This window comes from Gavia stellata, chromosome 3, assembly GCF_030936135.1.
Source record: "Gavia stellata isolate bGavSte3 chromosome 3, bGavSte3.hap2, whole genome shotgun sequence".
Taxonomy (NCBI): Eukaryota; Metazoa; Chordata; class Aves; order Gaviiformes; family Gaviidae; genus Gavia; species Gavia stellata.
Window position 1 is genome coordinate 14939004 of NC_082596.1, and position 17675 is coordinate 14956678.

General features: G+C 40.2%; 1 protein-coding gene across 2 annotated transcripts in view; it reads right to left on the reverse strand.

Annotated features, from left to right (window-relative positions):
* The window catches only part of COL14A1 (collagen type XIV alpha 1 chain), a 125650-nt gene extending 108189 nt beyond the window's left edge, over nucleotides 1-17461 (reverse strand). For both annotated transcript variants that reach the window (XM_059815536.1, XM_059815534.1), the window contains exons 1-4: nucleotides 17374-17461; nucleotides 11614-11730; nucleotides 10334-10477; nucleotides 7319-7405 (exon numbers count right to left, since the gene is read on the reverse strand). In XM_059815536.1, coding sequence (XP_059671519.1) covers nucleotides 7319-7405; nucleotides 10334-10477; nucleotides 11614-11730; nucleotides 17374-17461 — 436 coding nt within the window. The remainder of the gene's footprint in view (nucleotides 1-7318; nucleotides 7406-10333; nucleotides 10478-11613; nucleotides 11731-17373) is intronic.
* Nucleotides 17462-17675: the final 214 nt, after the last annotated feature.

Sequence of the window (17675 nt, forward strand, 5' to 3'; positions counted from 1 at the left end):
TACAATTACCTGAAAGGAGGTTGCAGAGAGGTGGGTGTTGGTCTCTTCTCCCAAGTGACAAGTCATAGGACAAGAGGAAATGGCCTCAAGTTGCACCAGGGGAGGTTCAGGCTGGATATTAGGAAAATATTCTTTACTGAGAGAGTGGTCAAGCATCGGAACAGGCTGCCCAGGGAGGTGGTGGCATCACCATCACTGGAGGTGTTCAAGGAACATGCAGACATGGCACTTGGGGACATGGTTTAAGGGGCATGGTGGTGTTGGATTGATGGTTGAAGTTGATGATCTTAGAGGTCTTTTCTTATGTTAGTGATTCTGTAAGTCACTATTCAATGTTATATTACCTACATACAGATAATACAACCTGGCATCTGCACCTTTCTTTTATACTTTGTGGCAGACAACGTACGGCATTACACAGCTCATTAAAAAGAGCTTCTGCAGGTTTTTTTCCTATCTCTGAGGCCCACTGTGATTTCTACATTATCTTTCACTCACCCAGTATCTAATTTCTCCGTTCCCATGTTGTCCTTTCTATACCCATGACACAACAGATAAGCTATGAATTTTCTTTCTTAAACTTCTACCTGCTCGTCTCAGTCTTCCACATTGAGAAACTCAGATCTAGCTTTTACTGTCAGGTGATTTACTCTGTTTGGGCATGGAATTGAAGGGCAATACCCCTTTTCTCAGGTCATCCAGCTGGACCCACATCAGCCCAGGCAGCTAGGGTAATGTTCTGTCAGTTTGGTTCCTGGCATATGATAAAGGTGACTCCATCAGAAAGAATCATCTAAGGGATTTAAAAAGCTGCAGTCCTCCCAGGCTTTTTAACTAGGTCACACGTCACTAGATTTTCATAGCAACTGGTAAAAAAAAAAACCACCACACCTGCCCCTAAAGGACTTGCTCCAGGGACGAAATGCAATTTTCATTTGGGAAGGTTGAACTAATGAGCATGTTCTGTGCTGTGCAGTGAAGATCTCTGACCTCCTTAACAAGTCATACTTACTATATGACTATATTACATGCACTTTACAATGAGAAAGTAACTGTTGCATTGCATCATACATCAATCACAATCTTTTATGGGAGCTTATTTCCATCATTTTAATAGTCTACAGTCTGTAGAAGGCTTATCCTGTGAAAACTTGATTCAGAAGAGCAATCTGGTCCATACACACTCTATGTTGTCCTAAATCATCCCGACTGGAGATTTGCGTAAGGGAATTTCTGAACAGGACAGGTTTAAGAATGTATAAACGTTTTAGTCTAGTAGAGCATTAACAGAGCGCCTCTTATATTGGGTGTCTGTGCCCAGGTTCAGCAGCAGGGAGGCTGCAGGGGTGGCCTTTTTGAGAAGAGGCCAGGGGCCGCACTGTGCCTGTGGACAGCTGGTGGCACCTCTGGGAAAACTTATTTAAGAAAGAGCAGAAAATGCCAGGCAGAGAGAGAAGGAGGGGAAAAAAGAGTGAGAAACAGCAGAGGGAAGCCCAAGGTCAGAGGAGGAGGTACTCCATGGTGGAGCAGATATTCCCTGCAGCCTGTGGAGGACACACACTAGAGAAGAAAGGAATGGCAGGCAGAAGCTACTATGTCCTGATCATAATCCCTCAACACCCCTTTTGCACTGCTTGTTTCCTTTCTGAAGGGACTTGGACTGACTATAGTAACCTGCAGTGATAACAAGGGAGAAGGAGAGGAATCTGGGAAGAGGTCAAATTGAGCCTGGGAAAGTGGGGAGGAAAGCTGTTAGTTTAATGTTCATCTTTTTTGTTTCCCACTACTCACGTTAGTATTTTTTTTAAAGTTATTTTAATAACTAAGTAAATTTTCCCCCATTTGACTCTTTTTGCCTACCATAGTAACTGGTAAGCAGTCTCCCTGTCTTTATCTCAACCCATGAGCTTTTTCATTCCTGTTCTTCCTCTTTTCTCTTCTGTCCTGCTGGGGAGGGCAGTGAGCGAGCAGCTAGGTGGGAGTTTGGCTGCTAGCCTAGGCTAAGCCACCATACCTCCCAACTAAAAACCCCCAAAATAAAGTCCACAAGCCAGAAAATAAAACTGGCCCTCAGTGTTTTGTTGTTTTTATTGAAATGGGTGGCTAAAATCCTTTCAGACACACAGAGAAATACTCTGCAAAGAAAGGATATAATTGCATATTTGCCACAAGATATAGTCAAAACACTGTGATTCTCCACTCCCCAAAGGGATTTGATTAGAGAATCACTCGTAGAAGCTCTCTGAGAAACTGTAAAACATCTGAGAAGGCACAGAATGTATTAACCCCTGTCGCTGTACAGAAAGGAGCTTTGTACAGGAAGGAGTTGGAGAAGCGCCAGGGTACAAGTACTGAGATATCAGTGCGTGCTGAAAGAAGCTGAGTCTGTGAGCTTTATCTCAACAGAGAGAAGGAGAAAAGGCTTCTGACATTATTAATATTGGCGTGCACAGCAGCGATAAATCACTATGCTGAAAACTGACAGGTTCTGAAAAATATAGAAAGAAGATTCAAGACTTGAAAGTGGTTGTGCAGAAGAACTAGAGAAGGTTTCTGGAAATCAAATATAAAGTGAACATTTGATGGATTAGTGCTAGACATTAAACCTGAATTAATCTGGCACAATGACATTACTGGATATACACTGGAGGTTTGTTTGAGATAAGAGCATAGTACTTAGAGCAGGAAAAAAAGGAGTAAATCTTTTCAAATTACTCGAATGGGCAGCACACAATAGATAGAAAATTTTAAACTAGGTTACTGAAGCTGCTGGAAGAATTACTAGCAAGCCACACAAGCCACTGACAGAGTTCCAAAAAGACAGAGTGAAACCCAAACACCATCTAATTTAAGGACAAAAGAAAAAAGTAGATTCGGGAGTTTAGGAGAAGACATCCACACCTCCCAGTTCTACCTACAGCCTCAGACAGTTGGCAATCACGTAGCAGACAGCACTGCAGAATCAGTCCTCCAATCCACAGATGAAAATAAAAGTGAGAATCTTTGAAACCATCTGGAATCATTAATATAGATACCCATCTTGTATTTCTTAGTGAAGAGCTGGTTTCTATGATTAGAAGGGTTATGGTAAAAACTTTGTCCCACTGAAAATGAAATTTCTGTGTTTTATTACGTGACCCTGCAGAAAGTATATTAGCTAAGTATTTATAAACAACAAATTTCTATGATTATGTGCCTTTTGTGCCTTTCAGAAAAATCAGCAGGATACACAAGTTACCATAATGCACAAATTAGACGTTGCATTATTGACAGATTCCACATGCTTTTTCATACACACTGAAAAGTGTATTGCTGTGCTTTATTAGTTTTGTCCCGAAACACTTATTTCAGATTTTCTGGCCTACTAAATGCCAAATCTGTCCTAATATTCCCACTGGATAATTTTGCCAGACTATTCTCCATATGCAGGAGAATGACTAATGACTTTTGCCTTTCTAAGGCTTGCAAAGACACTCTAGTTTCTTCTTATATAAGCATTCTTCTGTAACAAGTGGGCAGATGTTCACAGAAAGCACCTCCTTACATCAAAACTTGACTCTAATACTTACAGAAATGGGGAAATAGGCTTTTTCTATTCTTTCAGTTAAGACAAGAACAGAAGCCACAACCACTGACAATACCCATCTGGACAATGGTTGTTTTCAATTTGTTTTGTGGGCAAAGATTGCTCTTGTTTTCAGATAAGACATTATACTACCTAAAATTTCTTTTGTACTATTAACTCCTAAGGTCTTACCAACCTGATCAAGGATATAAACACAACCACAGAATGTATCAGGGTTGCTATTAAATCCATCAAATCTAGCCATATACTAAATTGTTATGAAACCAATTAACTGCTGGCCTGAATTCATGTGGTCATACTCAAATCATTTCCTGTCAAACATCTGCAGAGGATCAAGTTATTCTTCATGGTTTTGCCATAAACCTTTGCTCTTAATTCTTTAATCCATTTCTTTCCCAGACTTACTTTTCCTTACTTTTTTTTGTGATCCAATTTCAATTTGAGGTAGAACAGTCTTTATATATCAAACTAGGAAAGTTTTGATACCATTACTCTTTGTGTATCAGTTCTGAATTCACTTTTATCCCAGCTACGCATTTTTTGCTGATGCTGTTATTTCTGCACAACATTTTTGCTTGGACTCTCACCCTACTCCCACTGAAGTCATTCAGTTGGAATCTCCATCACTTTGAATAATCATACTACGCAAAGGGAAGAAATATGCAATAGCTAGACAGTAGGAAAAAAGTCTATTAATTTACATTAAAATATAGCTGGGTTGGGAATAGGGTTAAACAAAATCAAGAATTCATGAAAATTACCATAACGTTTTTTCTTTTTAGTTGGTTTTGCTGATCGAGAAGTTTGTAAGTTTTGCCTTTCTTTCAAATACATACCCCAGTTTTCTAGTAAAACCTGCTACAGAATCACTAAGGTTGGAAAAGACCTGTAAGATCATCAAGTCCAACCACCAACTAACACCACCATGCCCATTTAACCATGTCCCACCATGCCTCATCCACATGTTCCTTGAACACCTCCAGTGATGGTGACACCACCGCTGCCCTGGGCAGCTTATTCCAGTGTCTCACCACTCTCTCAGTAAAGAAATTTTTCCTAACATCCAGCCTGAACCTCCCCTGGTGCGGCTTGAGGCCATTTCCTCTAGTCCTGTCACTTGTCACTTGGGAGGAGAGACCAACACCCACCTCTCTGCAACCCACTTTCAGGTAATTGTAAAGAGTGATGAGGTCTCCCCTCAGCCTCCTCTTCTCCAGACTGAACAACCCCGGTTCCCTCAGCCACTCCTCATAAGACTTGTGCTCCAGACCCCTCACCAGCTTCGTCACCCTTCTCTGGACATGCTCCAGCACCTCAATGTCCTTCTTGTAGGGAGGGGCCCAAAACTGAACACAGGATTCGAGGTGCGGCCTCACCAGTGCCGAGTACAGGGGAACAATCACTTCCTCAGTCCTGCTGGCCGCACTATTTCTGATACAGGCCAGGATGCCATTGGCCTTCTTGGCCACCTGGGCACACTGCTGGCTCATCTTCAGACGGCTGTCAATCAACACCCCCAGGGCCTTTTCTGCAGGGCAGCTTTCCAGCCACTCGTCCCCAAGCCTGTAGCGTTGCATGGGGTTGTTGTGACCCAAGTGCAGGACCCGGCACTTGGCCTTGTTGAACCTCATACAGTTGGCCTCGGCCCATCGATCCAGCCTGTCCAGATCCCTCTGCAGAGCCTTCCTGCCCTCAAGCAGATCAACACTCCCACCCAACTTGGTGTTGTCTGCAAACTTACTGAGGGAGCAGTCAATCCCTTCATCCAGATCATCAATAAATATATTAAACAAGACCGGCCCCAAAACTGAGCCCTGGGGGACTCCGCTTGTGACCGCCCGCCAACTGGATTTGACTCCATTCACCACGACTCTCTGAGCTCGGCCGTCCACGACTCTCTGAGCTCGGCTGTCCAGCCAGTTTTTAACCCAGCAAAGAGTGCACCTGTCTAAGCCACGAGTCGCCAGCTTCTCCAGGAGAATACTGTGGGGGACAGTGCCAAAAGCTTTACTAAAGTCCAGGTAGACTACATCAACAGCCTTTCCCTCATCCACTAGGCGGGTCACCTGGTCATAGAAGATCAGGTTGGTCAAGCAGGACCTGCCTTTCATGAACCCGTGCTGGCTGGGCCTGATCCCTTGGTTGTCCTGCATGTGCCCCGTGAGCGCCCTCAAAATGAACCTCTCCATAACCTTCCCCAGCACCGAGGTCAGGCTGACAGGCCTGTAGTTCCCCAGATCCTCCTTACAGTAAGTGTAAGGCAGTAGCTCTTCACAGGTGCTGGATGGAAGTGTATTTTGCTCTGATACAAACTGCCCCAATACAGCTGAAGAAGTTTAGATGAGTAAAAAGTATGGGGAGGAGGAAAGCGTCTGAGCTAAAGACTTTGCAAGTAAACAAGAATCCTAAAAAGGGAGAGGCTGCTGATCCAATTGCCTCTTGCCAACTGTATTTTTGCCCCTACTCCATGAAAAAGCATAAATCCTCTCCTACAGTCTGGCAGACACTTTCCTCTGTCTGCATTTAATCAACATTTCCCTACTACAGGACCAATTTTCCCTCCTTCAACTTTTATCACTTGTCCTTCATTAAGAAAACAAATCACATTTTCTAGACATGAAAGTCAGATCACCTATCCACTACCCCATCATACACTAGCAGGTATAACTTGCTTCTTTAAGTGTTGTAAATACTAGCTAACATTTCCCCAACACATCCAATGTGATGAATTCAAGGGTGCTTTGGCTTGAGAAGTGCTGTATGGAAACAAACTTGTATAGTGTTAATAAATACAAAATGACACAAGTATGTATGGTAAGAAGACAAACCCACTGAAGTGAGAAAAATTTGCATGGGCTTCAAGGAGCTTTGGGTGAGGTCTTTGATATTTGCATTAGTAGGAGACAGAGCCAAAAGGGACAGGAGAAATGGGATGCTTGAAACTGTCCAATTTATTCACAGAGAGACTATTTAAGGTCATATCAAGCTATTCTCATCTGTGCTTGTTCTGTACATCATAAATAACCACTGAAGGGAATAATTACTGTTGGGGTTACTTCATAAAGAAGAAGATGCTATTTGAATTTTAGAATAACAGGAAATAGAGTTATATATTAAGCTTGAAATAAATTTTACTGTTCATACTAGATGAGATTCTCATGACAAGCAATATCATATTTCACCAGAAGATTGGCTCCTCGCAGCCAGACAAAATGAACTCCTTTTTTCCCCTCTCAGAATATTTCAAATGTTTTCATATATACATTCGGACAGAGTTATCAAGTTATTATGTGCCTAATTATACAATAATACCAATTTGATCTTAGGTGGGAATTAATACTGCAAGTCTATCTTGCAGTCAAGACGATATGAAATTACTATTATGTATACGCACACATGTGATTCTTTCACTACTCAAGGTGCACCCAGTGGGGAAGTACAGGCAATGGGATTTTTTAATGCGGGTTCAAAGACTGCTTTTATACTATTCACGGTGGTATTCAGTGCTTACTGTATGAAGTGGTAAAGCAAAACACAGAACTAAAAGCAATACTTCTGTTGTAGCAACTCTCCAATGGTTCCTGAAAATACTGATTTTTCCCTTCTGTTTAACTTAACCCTGGGAACCAGATTTAAAGTACTGACTTAATAAAATCTATACAATGGCCAAGTTAAATAAAAAAGCTGATTATTTTCAGAATATCACACAAGTCATATGTGTTATGATCTGACCTTCTGGAGCTGGTTTACTCGCATTTGTTTTTTCTGGATCCTTCACCTTGGATTTACTTGTTTCTTTTCTTCTCTCTATATCTTTAACTGAAAAGTAAAAGGGGGAAAAAATAGTCAATCAAACTAGAAACAAGGCAGTCAGAAGCACGTAATTTTCTTTTTCCAGATAAAGAAGTTACACACAACATCTTGTGATATGCTTAGGTAACAAGTGGCTGTTTTCCCTCCCTCCCTTTAGGTTTATTCTTTTTATTAATCTTTCCCCATCCTATTATCATTAAAGTTCTCAAAAGTGACTCTCCTCACAGAGGAGAGTCCAAATACAGTGACATCAGCACCTAAGCCCATGCTGACAAGATCCAGCACTGGAAATATAGTCCAGAAAACTGGCAAAGCTAGCTGGGGAAAGTCCAGCATTGCAGAGTCCCACTCCAAGTCATTCAACACAAAAGCACATAAGCCAGCTGTTACATTATCCTCTTAAAAGAATCAGCTTAGATCCCATGCCCAAATCTGTTCAGGGCACCAAATACTCCCATGAGAGAAAAGTTGCTCCAAAGCTCAGACTTCAACAGTTTCCTGTCCCACAAGTGGGTGGGATACCTCTCTTATGTCCCAAATCTCTCATAACAGCCAAGCAAAACCCAGCTTGATTAGCAATTCCTAATACTGCATTAGTAGCCACTATCACTCCGCTCATAGTCTAGCAATGATTTTGCCAGAATCTTTCAAAGTCACCTATGAGGGAAAAAAAAAAAAAAAAAAAATCCTTTCAGAACTTCCTTAGAACTCTAATTGGTGTCAATGCCCCAGCTCTCCTCAATGGCCAGGAACAGCTTAAAAGAATGAAACAGAGAATATCTTTCATAGCAAATAAAATTCTACTCCAATTAAAATCTTTAGTTTATGCAAAGCTGGATCATGACTGACATTCATCCAAGCAGGCACCGAGTCTTAGCCAAGATCAGAGTCTCTCTGTGCTACATTGTTTAAAAAACACTCTGAGAGGGGGAAAAGAAGGTTATCGGACTCTTGAAACATACAACATGAAATAGGCAATAAAAGTATTCTGTTTTACAGAAGTGGAACCAAAGCCAAACGGATTTTGCTAATTTACCCAATAGTATATGGAATATCTGAAACAGACAATAGTGCTCTAAGTTCCAATCCAAAACATAATCACAAGACAATCCTAAGGTCTTTGGAAAACAACAAGCAACCGTCAAACATCTGAGTGTGACCTTCTCAGTGTGATAACCCTCTGCAGAACCTACAGCCCTTGCACTCCAGGTATAAAGGTAGGAAAACTGGTGAAAAAATAACTGAAGTTTTGACTCCTCTCCTTACTAACACAGCATATGTACCTGTACATCACCTCTACCTTTAGCAAACGGTTGTGAAACTGATTCAGAAGCAAGTTCAGGTCCACAAGCTTGCTGAGGACTCAGCTTTTACCAAAATAGATCTTGATTAACTGGGTTATAGATAAAGCCACAATGACACCAGGTCTTACTCAGAAGTCTGGGTTTAATCCTTACCTAAACAAGTCTCCAACTAAAATAAGTAAAATTACCAGAATCCTACTAGTCAGAGGATGCCATTGCTTAGCCTTCGAAGAGCATTCCTTTGAGAAAAGGCTAAGAGGAAGCTAAGGAGCTGCTTGATGGCCTCCTCTAATGTTAGTGCTGTTGAACAGCAAGTCTCCAGAGAAACAGTACAAAAGTCTGAAAATGCTCATAGGAGACAAGTTGGTCACATCCTGACAGAGATTTCTGGATTTGGGAAAGCCATTTCTACCTGTCAAAATTCTAACCACATAGGAAGAACAGACACCAGTTTTACTCACATATTTATACAGACAAAAAACTTACCTAGTGCATATTTTTACAGTTGCATTTTAAAAGGAAAAAATTCCCCAGTGACCTTTGTTAATTATGTACTATGTACAGTAACTTACAAGCAGCACTACAATAAGAAAGGATATGTGGCTATATAGAGGAATACTCTTTTAATAATAAAATTTTATTGTAGGCTTGACAATTCTTTGCATATCAGTTACAACTCAGCAGCATCAAAAACAGACTTTCAATGCACTAAACCAGACGATATTCTCAAAGCTTTGTGTATGTTCTGTGAGCAAGCAGCTTACAGAAAGTAATCTGTGGTTTTGTGGGTTTCCTAACCGGGATAGAACTTAAAGTAGTAAACACACAGTTGCAGTGATGAAAAGCTAGAAAGACTTTGATACATACCACATCAAGCAGTCAGCATATTTTATCTTGTGCTGGTTCTAAGGCAAAGGTGGTTTAGCAATGACAGGGAGAAATATTTAGTGTCAAGGGAATTCAGTAGGCTTTCAACTGTACTCCCAGACTGTCACATTTTTGTTTTTATTGACCAAATCTCCATTGATCATATTTAACTGAACTGTTTAAGATGCAGATCAAGACAAATCAGCTAAAACATATATATCACTATGATATAGACATTAAGAGTGTGTGTAGGTCAGATGGAAGAGTCTTAAGCATAATTTGTTAGCACATTTGACAGCTGAAGACCAGTAAGAATTTAGCCTTTCATAGTATCATTGAACTAGCAACTAGTTGCCAGTTGGCACAGCTATAAGAATGTTTTAATAAAAAGTTGGACGAAGGGAAGGAGATGTTTTAAGTATCAGAATATAGCACTTCCCTTCTTGTTTCCACTCACCAAAGATTATTTTCCATGAGATACTGGCTAATTTCATAACGGAATGGGGAAGAAAGGGATTCCAAACCAATGGAAACAAAGACAGCCCAAAGCAAGAATCTCCTGTGCAAGAGTGACTGGATCAATTCAGGCCTCCTGTGTTTTCGTGTGTATGCGCCAGTTAAAAATCTGTGGCTCTCATTAGCCTTCCAACACAGAAGAAACTGTTTTTCCAGTGTCCCCCTTTGTGTCAGACTTTGTTACAATTTCATAAGCTACATTAAATATCTGATAAATTCTGCATGTCAGGCATAAGATGACACATACTTCTGAAATGGCCTTGTGCTGGCTTACTCTCCTTGTCTTCACTGAATGCAATGATCTGAAGGGCATAGTTTTGATCTGGAATAAGACCTTGAATAATTGCTTTGGTTGCAGTGTTTTGAAGAATTAATTGATTGGTTTTTCCACCTGTAAGAGAAAAGACAAAAAAAACCCACAAATACATAACCTTGTTTGCTTTTCTTACAGCACGGTAAATTGTAATGACTTAAAACTACCTCAAGCTCTACAGTGACTCAAGTGTTCCCACTTTTGGAACTATCCATACAGCCAGGCCAGAGGGCATCCCAGTAAAGCAAGAAGTCAGGCAGCCTGACCAAAGACACAGACCAGTTGTCTTAGATAGAAACACTCTAAGATCAATCCATCAGCCTTTGTATCTGGGCCTCATGGAATAGCTACAGTGTCCAGCAAAACTATTAATTAAGAAAAAAAGAAACATTTGACAAAAAGCTGTCAAGTTTGGTAACATCATACCTACAGGCTTTTACACTGCTCTGTGACTGGTTGCCAGCTCTGACCCTATCATACCCATGTCATCTCTGAATACTCTCTTTTTCCACTTCCTTTGGGCAAGGAAATTCTCATGTATAAATACAAATATTAAACATTTCTATGTGTACATATACATAAAGATTGTATACAAATATGTATTTTAACCATATGTTAAATGTGTATCTATATCTAAATTTAAATATGTGTAAAAGTAGTACCTCTACACGGGTAGCCTGATATAGTCACTTTGTTGCCTATCTTCAAATTTAAAGTTTTCATTCAAAAAAAATTAACAGTTTGTTTTGTTTTTTTTAAGTTTGGTCTAAAATCTTTTTGGTCTTTTCTGGGGAGCTCACTATGGGAGAAGGCCCAGGCAGATCCATCTCAAAGCTTTGACTGTAATAGGGTTCCTATTGAGGAAGGCTCAAGGCTTTGTCTTGAATATTTCCTAGACTTCCTTACACCCCACTGGAAGAAACAAAGACAGATGATCAGTGATGATTCCCAAGGACTACATATGAAACATATCTAGCATCCACCCACTTCTACTACCTTAAGCATTCAATTCCCATATTGTATGCCTATGACCACCCTCTGGTGAGATTGATTTCTCTCTTCTGTTGACCAGTCAATACTGTGTTATACACAGCTTGCTGACAGTTCCTTAGTCTGTGATGACACTAGCCTCTGAAAGGCCTCTGTGATGATGCTTCAGCCTTAGGAAGACAGTTCTTTCACCTTAAAAGAGAACATACAGACTTTTGTTTTACCTGAACTTGGAGTGACAAGAAGCTTATATCCAGTGAATTGCCCTTTGGGAGCTTTCCAAGAGATCTGTACACTGTCAGGACTGACTACATTATATCTTAGTCTTGTTGGCGGCGACACTGCAAGTGGGGAAAAAACCCAACACTTTAATTCAAGTAAAAAGCAACCACCATTTTTAAACAAAAATAAACACATATAGGAAGACAACACAAAATTTTAATGATAAAGGATGCAAGTTATTCAAAATGTCACACACATCAGTTTATTAGTTTGTAAAATGACATCCCCAGGTGCACTACTTCCCTCAGGCATACCTTTTATTTACCTCTTTATAAAAACAAACTAACAACCTAACAGCAGAGGACAGAAAGACAAACAGTGTTAGATGTTAAGACTCTAGTTTAGCAGGCAAAGCTGTTAATAAAAATGCTCTTTGTTAATATATAGGAATTAAAATTGCTCTCCTTGCTTACACTGACAATAGGCGTTACCTAGCCCCTTTACCTCGCATTACCTTGGGCGTTTCCCCACATTTAAGGTCACTCAGGGCCAAATTTTCAAAGCCTCAAGAAGACACAGTAACCAAGAGGAAAGATAGGCATGCACAAGGCAGAGGGAACATCAGCTGCCCAGTTTGTAAACCTGGCCTAAGCAGCACACAGACTTGCTCAGCTGCAAGCACTGCTCCAGTCTCATCAAGACTAGCAGGCATGCACAGGCTAGTCAAGATTTAGACAGGGGCAATCTGGATGGTAAGCAAATCTGGCTTCTATTTATGTTGTGCCATCACCTAGGTTTCAAACAGAAGCAGTAGGTGAAATGAATAAAAGCATGAAATGACTGAGAGGTGGTATTTCAGTGAAGCAATACACAGAGGAACAAATGGAAAATCCGCCCTACCTTGTTACTGCAATATCAGCAACTTTGTGTCTATGCACATAAACTATTTTTTCACAGCTTTGCATCCCTCTGCTCAGGCAAGCTCCACTGACACTGGACAACACTCATTTCTGCTCTGCTTCAGGGAGCCACGTCCCACCTTCACAGCAAACACCTGAAGCAGAGCTGCTAGTTATACAGCCTGTAGTATCCAAGGCTGTCAATAAGGGGAAGTCTTCATATATTTGAACAGGGCTTGGCTCACAGAACTATCTAGAGGGAAAGAGGCAGCCAGGGAAGCTACTCGGAGGCTGAACAACAGAAAGGGCTAGAAAAGCTTAACAAACTGCTCCATCAACCTTACCCCTCCTCATCCCACTACCTCCACAGCCCCCTGAACTTTCTTCATTTTGCAAACCCTTGGTGTCTCTGCCACTACCACCCTTAAGGTTTCTGTTAATTTCCCTTATTTCTTAGGCTTACTATCTGAAGGAGGGAAGTGGCAGTTTAATTTCCCCAGTGCCCAAGATAGCTCTTAATTGACTAGGCTCATGCCCACAGTTTGTTGGCCCACTAGATATAATAAACTAACAGTTCATGATACTTCTGAGATTTAAGGATTACAGCATACGGAACATCTGAGTCAACAGGCAGAATGTGCTAGCCAACAGTCTCTGGCCTCTCCATTTGACCTGCTGCACTCAATGCAGCTCTGGCACTAGCAGCAGCCAAAGACCTGTCCTGAACTCATTACTTTTTCCTACGTGCTTCTTTTTCCAAAAGCTTGGGGGAAGAAAGAAGAAGGAAAGAGGCAGGCTGCAGTTTTTTGAGATTTGGGGTGGTGGGTTTTTTTTCATGTCATCTACCATTAAAAACATTTTGGATCTTAGAAGTAAAAATCTGGAGGTTTGACACAAGAGATGTATTCCCTTGCATCCAGCCTCTCAATCCATAAGGGACAGTTTTGCCAGACCAAAGGCAGGTTCCACAGTTCTCTGCCTTGAGGAACTTAACACCAGAACAGAGAAAAGAGAGTATATAAGCACCCAGAACAGCTTAGTAACACCTCCACATTCTCAAGGACTTCAGAGAACAAGCTCAAGAAGAGAGGCAAGGGGACAGAAACAGCAGGTAGCACACCAATTGCACACACTCAAAGTAGTTCTGATTCGCAGCACAGGGCTTACACCCAAACAGTGCGTTCCCCCAGTTGCTGGGCACAATCTTGTCAGACCTCATCTTCAGACTGCCTGTCACCTCCCTGAAGTTTAGAGAAAGAGAGGCTGCAAGCATGAGTGTATGCAGGAATCCCTGCAAATACAAAATCAGTTCTTTGAAAATTTGGCCCTCGGATTGCAAAATGTTTTGCTGGGCAGGTTTCTGCAAGAACATTCAGCAGGCTATAATTGTAATAATATGACAGAGACTATGGCAAAAAGTTTTGAAAGCCAAGCAGACTGTAGTTATGGATTACAGCTTTTAATTTATCCTCAAGATTCATTCTGTCTATGAGCTATACGTAAATCACAATGAATTGGGGCTGAAGGAACCAAGAGTGACAAATCATACCTAGAAGTCTGCAAAATATGCAATTCCTTTTATTATTATTTCATCTAAGGAATAGCAAATGAATAGCTGAACAATGACAGCATGCAACTGTAAAAATGCTGCACATTTTACCAGGATTAAGTGGTAAATTTGTATGGGGATTAAGCAGAGCAGAGCGCAACAAAGTAACACCAAGGATTGAAAAAAAAAAAAAAAATCATGTCTTAGAATTTCAGAGTTTGTTTTCTCTGCCGTCTTCTTCCTTCCCCTGTCATTCCATTCTGTCCTACTTTCAACTTAACAGTTTATGAAAGCACCTTCTAACAAAGAAGCATAGTTGTGGCCTAATTGCTATTAACCATCACCAAACCAGGTAAATTTTGGTAGCCCCTAAAAAACAATCACAGATCTTACAGGCAAAGAAGGACACAATCACCAAAAAGTTTTTCTGTTTACTACAGAGTTACAATGTAAAAGACTAGAAAAGTTGGGCCAGAATAGTCTTTACACAACTAGTCAATTTTCACTGGGTACTTTTTGCATCAAAGGTGGCAGCGCAGGGGAACGGACATTCCCACACAGCGATTAACCATAAAGAAAATAATTATTCACCAGACAGATACTCAACTGTGTCTTAGTTGTGCAAAGACTAACGTTCTGGCATAGAAAAGTACATATAGCTAAGGAAGTTAAAAATCTAACACTTGAACAGACAACAAAATATTGATGGGAATTACTACACATTCACCAACCTGAAGAGGATATCTTTATTTCTTTGGACCTTTATTGTCTGTGGAACAAAATCTCACTTCTTGCAGAAAGGAAAAAAAATTAATCCAAGCTGAGTCAGTTAACTGATAAAAATCAGTAGCTAGAGCCTGTTAAGTGGTTTTACAGGAATGCAAAAGTGAATGGCCGTCAGCAACATTAGAGCAGTCACCCAAAAGAAAACTACAGACAAGTTCAAGGCTTTGGTTTATGCCACCAGGTAAATTAGCACCCCAAATACATGACTCTTGGGGACAACTAGGGAAAGAGTGTTTTGAACTATTCAGTATCTTAATAGAAAGGGAAAATACCATAAATTGCGTATGTGCAGCTCCCTAAGACATCCAACAGTCTTAAGACTGGATACTAATTAAACCTTGTGGCTTCCAATTTACTTTTGTCATAAGAATTGAACAAATTAACATGCACTACAATTACTTAGCAATTACAGTAGTAACACATGGAAATTATTGCTACACAAAGAAAAGTTTACATCTTTAAATACAGAAGGAAAATTCTTAAAGCAAGTTACTTTATGAATAAATGGAAAATTCTGAAGTATTTTTCTTGCCCAGCACTATTTTTGTGTACTATATAAGAACATAAGTAGACAAAAGCTGGATTTTTTGTTGTTTAAGTGACATTATGCTGAATGAGGAAGAAACAGCAGTGATGAAAGAATAATTGCTGTTGAGTAAAAACTGAATGGCACTATGTGGTTTATAAGGCATTCAGGCAATAAATGAGATAAAACCATGTAGCCCAGCGTAGATAACTCCTCAGTTGAAAGAACAAGTTGTAGCTTCAGGCTTGTTGACTTCAGTCTCCCAAACATATTCTCCTTTCCAAGAAGTCACGTTACACACCTTTACCTGAGCATCTTTGCCAAAGGAAGGAAACACAAGCTGGAACTAATACCAGCTTTTCCTACACCTTGGCAGAGTGTACAATTTATTAAAACAGACAAACATACTGTACTGTTAGTGCTGTATTAAATTGTAAATAGTTAGCCAGCTTCACGAAGAATTTACTGCAAGGTGTGGCAACCTTGAGAAAAGAAAGGATTTGAGAAACATCTTATTACTTTAAGTATAGCAAGAGATATTTTTGTCCTGTGACCATGGAATAGAGACTTCATATCACCTCATTCAATAACATAACAGTCATTTTGGGCCAAGGCAATAGTCCACTTAGCTTAGTATCACACTGCTGACAGCATTCAGCAGCTGATGCTTGCTGAAAGAATATAAGAACAAGGGAAGTATTGTTCTTTATTCATCAAGTACACCAACTCTAGCTTCTGCTAGTGTGATGATTGTGGAAAAAACCTCTCTCTGACCTTCATTTCATTGTATTACTAGTTTGAGAGTTTTCTCCCCTACATATAACTGACTAAATCATTTTAAAAAAAAAAAAAAGAGTGGAGGGAAGAGTGTGGTTTTCCAAGCTCAAAGACTTTTGCAAGACTTTCTGGAGATGGATCTCAATCCCCAATCCTGCTTTGCAAATCTTAACCATATGTATTAGGACTGAAATACACAGAGAGCCTACTAACCATATGCTTTGCTTTATTGGCTCATTAAGTCACAAACATTCTGGACCTCATTTCTGACCAGAACTGATGTGTTGAACATTGGGAACACGTATTTCTTCATTCACCTCACATCGCCCACATTAAATATTACTGCTTACATGTGTCCCTAATTTCTGGGAGAGGCTTGTAAAACACTCACAGATTCCCAAACATCCAAGTGCTTCCCCAGCACTTGAGTACCACACAGACTGGACAGCACTACTACTTGCATCTACCAGAACTTGGAAAGCCTTAAGTTGCCACTACTCTCTGAACGTGCTCATGAATAATGCATTATACAAGACGCTTTAGAAGATACCCAGGATCAAATTCTGCTCCCAGTTATGCCTATGCAGTCTCTTATCGAAGGGATTACATAAAGTTGAGAGAAACGTCTTTCTTTAGAAATCATAAAAAATCATTTGCAACAGGATACATTTTCTCTAGAAGTCAAACCACTGTCAATATGATCCAACAAGTATTTAAGCCTAACAATCTCAGCAGTATCTTTTAATACCCACAAAGGATATTTAAAAAAAAAAAACCTGCAGAAGTAGTCTGTGACATTTAACAGTCCTGTGCAATACTGTATGATGTAAGTGTTACAATAGCTACTGTTCCAACAAAGAAAAAAAATATATATTCCATACATAGCTGGTCCTTCAAACTTACTTGATTATGTAGAGGACAGTCACAGCAATTTCTCATCAGTACTTTCATGTAAATAAGAGTTAAAAAAAAATGTTCCGTATAACTCATTTTGAGACACATGAATTTGCAAAAAGATTTATGCTATTTGAGATACTAGGTTCAAAGAGCACACATGAACACATAATTCTACTCCCCCCCTGAGATCAGCAGCAAAACTCCTGCTTCATTTCAGTAGTACTGGATCCACAACCTACTAAGAGGGAAGTAACACTTGCATTTGGAATAAGAAAGTCTATTTCTGCACATCAGAATGAAAAGCACCACCTTCTTATTTATGACTTACCTTGGCCCTGGGCATCACTAATGAAGAAAGCTGTGACAGCTAAAAAAGCCAAGAAGAAACAGCTCTGTATCTCATACCGACAAAGCATCTTCTTCCCCTCAATACACACAGTATCAGCAGGTCTGAAAACACATAGAACAAAAAGACTTACTAAACCTGCAAAGATAAGGCATCCACTTTAATGAATAGTGTGGGCAAAATCTGAATTCCATTAAAAATGAGGAATTTGCCATATGTGGAGCCAAGTTTTCATCCTGACAGCAGTTTTGTAACCAAAGCATATTTTACCTCAAAGGGACAAA